The 3,229-nt window shown below is 59.5% G+C and overlaps 1 protein-coding gene across 1 annotated transcript; it reads left to right on the forward strand.

Moving 5' to 3' along the window:
- Nucleotides 1-148: 148 nt before the first annotated feature.
- LOC119294644 lies at nucleotides 149-1,196 on the forward strand. Its single transcript, XM_037572869.1, has 2 exons — nucleotides 149-931; nucleotides 1,085-1,196. The coding sequence occupies exons 1-2, from the start codon at nucleotides 149-151 to the stop codon at nucleotides 1,133-1,135; spliced, it is 834 nt and encodes a 277-aa protein (XP_037428766.1). The 3' UTR covers nucleotides 1,136-1,196.
- The last annotated feature ends 2,033 nt before the right edge of the window (nucleotides 1,197-3,229 follow it).

Here is a 3,229-nt window from a genome sequence, read left to right on the forward strand (position 1 = left end):
CCACGGCTCCTCCGGCTATATAACCCGCCCCCCACCCGCTCCCCCTCCGTCATTCCATTTCCACCCCGCCACCGCACCACCACCACCACTGCACCAAACCTTAGCGGGCGAGCGAGAGAGGGAGAGACCGCCCCGACCCGCCCCAGCCATGGAGAGATCCCGCCGCCTGCTGCTGGTGGCGGGCCTGCTGGCGGCGCTGCTGCCGGCGGCGGCGGCCGCCTTCGGGCCGCAGCCGGGGGCGCCGTGCAAGCCCACGCTGCTGGCGACGCAGGTGGCGCTCTTCTGCGCGCCCGACATGCCCACGGCCCAGTGCTGCGAGCCCGTCGTCGCCGCCGTCGACCTCGGCGTCGATTATCGTCGTCGATTATCCTCGCCGTCGACCTCCAGTAGCAGTAGCCATGTCCACGCCTTCTTGTTTTGTTTTGAGACGATCATCGTCGAGATCGATTCCTGCTCCATCCCGCTCGTGATGACACTCTGTTTCGAACCGCAACGCGGCTTTGCTTTCTGCGGTATCTTCTGCCTTGTTTTTGTTCTGTGCAGTACGGTCAAAAGTAAAAACTCTTGCTGTTCGATCGACCGAGGCCTGAGTTGGCCGAGCTTTTCGCTCTGCGGTGCATCGCCTCTGCCCCTGTTGCCAAACATTTCCATGTTGATCCTCTGGCAGCGCTGCTTTTTTGCATGCGGTTTGCGTAGCCTTCCTCAAATCAAATGGATCGCCTATTGGCACTGTTTCTTTTCTGGTTGCGCACGTCGTCACCTCCTACTACTTTTTCCAGTTTTATTTACTTTTGATGAAGTACGGATGAATCGGCTGGTAATTAACTTTGGTTGCTGTGGATTTTGGACGCAGGACCCGCTCGCCCGCCCACCATCGTCAGCAGCCCAGCATCCCCGCCACAGTCGCCTCCTCCTCGCCGCATGCAGCCACGTACGGATCTTTCGCTCTGTCTTGCTCTTCCATGAGTCACTTCTGGTGCACTGCTAGTGATCAAGCAATTTAAAACTTTAATTCTCAAAAACGCTTACTTTAATGACCCTTTTTACTGATGTATGTATTCTCGTGATTTTTTACTTTCTGTAGGTAATCTCATTGCCGATCCATGTAATCCCTTCTTGCTCGCCAGACCGCTAGTGCGCACATGCGCTACAGTTGATAGGAATCCGCCGAAAGGGTGCTGCGTGAATGTAGTTAAAATCGTTGAGCGGGGTTGTCTGTGCTTAGTGACTGAAGTCCCTGAAGTGATGCTCTCCGCACTTGACTCAATTAGGCTTTGGCAGTTTTACGCTAGGTGTGGTGGTACCTTGCCTGTGCCGAGTGATCAGACAGACTGTGAAGTCTACCGGTCGACCCCGCCCCCACCAGCAATTCTATCGCCCCCACCGCCATCACCGCACCAGTCGCTCTCACCACCCTCACCACGCATGACCACTGCTGCAAAGCCTCATTCGGTGGCCTCCTCTCTTAGTGAGTCTTGGCAACGCATCGCGGATAAGGTGAGGAATGCGCCCAGGGGGCTGTATATCGTGTTAGGCGTCATCTTGGCCCTTTCTGCAGTCATTGGGATTGGAATCTATCTGCAGTTACGTAGTCGAGGTTAGTTCAATTTAATTATGCTTGCTCCTTAAATAAATGCTGCAAATATTAGATTAGCTGTTAGCTGACTGGTTTCTCGAATTAAAATCCTCAGCGTCTACATCACGTACGGGGTCCTCGGCAGCACCAGCACAGGCGGGGCCCAAAGGATCACCAGAAGGTGGAGAAGCGATTAAAGAAACGAACCGACAAGTTGAGATGTCCGGTGCAGTACTGTCCCGTCGACAGCAATTCGCAGCGGGCACTAAGGTGCACTCACGCCGTCCTTCCATGACCGTACAGGCGGCCCCACTATCTCCACCGGAAGTACCAGTACCGAGTGCCCCTCCGGCGCCCATAGCTTTAATGTCAGACTAGATAGCCCTGTAGTCTAATTTTCTCCAAGAGGTAATAGCACCATGAATCCATAAACTTGCAGGGCTGATGATTTAGTTCAAAAGTTGCAAAATGTAATTGAGGACTCTTACAACTTGACCACTTATGTGATGTTTTGGTTCACAGCGAATCACTGATCGACAAGTGGCAGTCCAGAGGGTGGACACAACGGCCCCTCCTGTTTCGTTGATTCAACCCGCACTCCGCCGCCTGCTCCGCTTCCCCGACTTCTACGCGCGCCTCGCCGCCGCCCGCGGCGACCTCTGCCTCTGCGTCAAGTACCAGCTCCCCGGCGAGGACCTCGACGCGCTCGTCTCCGTCACCAACGACGAGGACCTCGAGCACCTCGTCATCGAGTACGACCGCCTCCACCTCTTCCGCGCCCCCCGCCGCGCCGGGATCTGGGGGCTCGTCGCGGGGCGGCTCCACGCCCAGGCTCCGGGTCTTCCTCTTCCCCGTCGCCCCGCCTCCCCGCCCAAGCCGCAGCAGGAGTTGCAGCGCGATTGGTACCTCGACCTCAAGTCCGCCAGCTCGCCTCCGCTGCCGCCGCCACCGCCGCTGCAGAACCAGCAGATGCAGCAGCCGCAGGTGGTGAAGCAGGAGGCAGTGCCCGTCCAGTGGCGGCCTCCCGCGGCGCCCATGGCTGTGCCCCAGTCCGTCTTGGTGGCGTCCAAGACCGGCCCCAACTACCTCTTCAGCTTCGACTACGGCTTCATGCCGCCGCCGGCTGCCCCTGTCCCAGCGCCCTTGTCCAGGAACGGCAGCGACGACTTCCTCACCCGCGCCTACCCTCCAGCCACCGCCACCCCGACCGCAGCAGCAGAGTACTATGTTACCAAGTTCCCGGAGAAGCCTCCAGTCCCGCCTCCATCATCGGCTCCCCCTGCGGCGGCCTTCCTGCCGGTGCCTGGCAGGTATGGATCCGTTGCGCCTGGCTCTGGCGCTGACCCTGGCCCTTTCTTCTTCATCCCGGCGCCGCCCCATGGTTACTACACCAGCGCCAACCCCGGCGGCACCTCCTACTACGCCGTCCCGCACAACAACGGCAATGCCAACGGGAACGGCACCGCACCGGCCCCTGCCCTGTCGAGCACTCAGGGGTCAGGGCTACCCGCAGGTGGCGTACGACAGCAACGGCCGCGCCGTCTACTACACCGGCCTGCTCCCACAGTACCCGTCGGCCGTCAATGGAGGCGGCATGTCGACGTCCGCAGCGGTGCTCGGGACGGAGCCCTCGAAGCCGGTGGCGGTGAAGCC

The sequence above is a fragment of the Triticum dicoccoides genome, chromosome 4B (genome assembly GCF_002162155.2).
Source record: "Triticum dicoccoides isolate Atlit2015 ecotype Zavitan chromosome 4B, WEW_v2.0, whole genome shotgun sequence".
In the NCBI taxonomy this organism is placed as follows: domain Eukaryota; kingdom Viridiplantae; phylum Streptophyta; class Magnoliopsida; order Poales; family Poaceae; genus Triticum; species Triticum dicoccoides.

What these genes read in the sequence shown, in the direction of transcription:
- LOC119294644 (XM_037572869.1), top strand. Translation starts at nt 149, where the DNA reads ATGGAGAGATCCCGCCGCCTGCTGCTGGTGGCGGGCCTGCTGGCGGCG. An exon ending in TCCTCGCCGCATGCAGCCAC is followed by an intron (nt 932 to 1,084) that starts GTACGGATCTTT and finishes TACTTTCTGTAG; the next exon opens with GTAATCTCATTGCCGATCCA.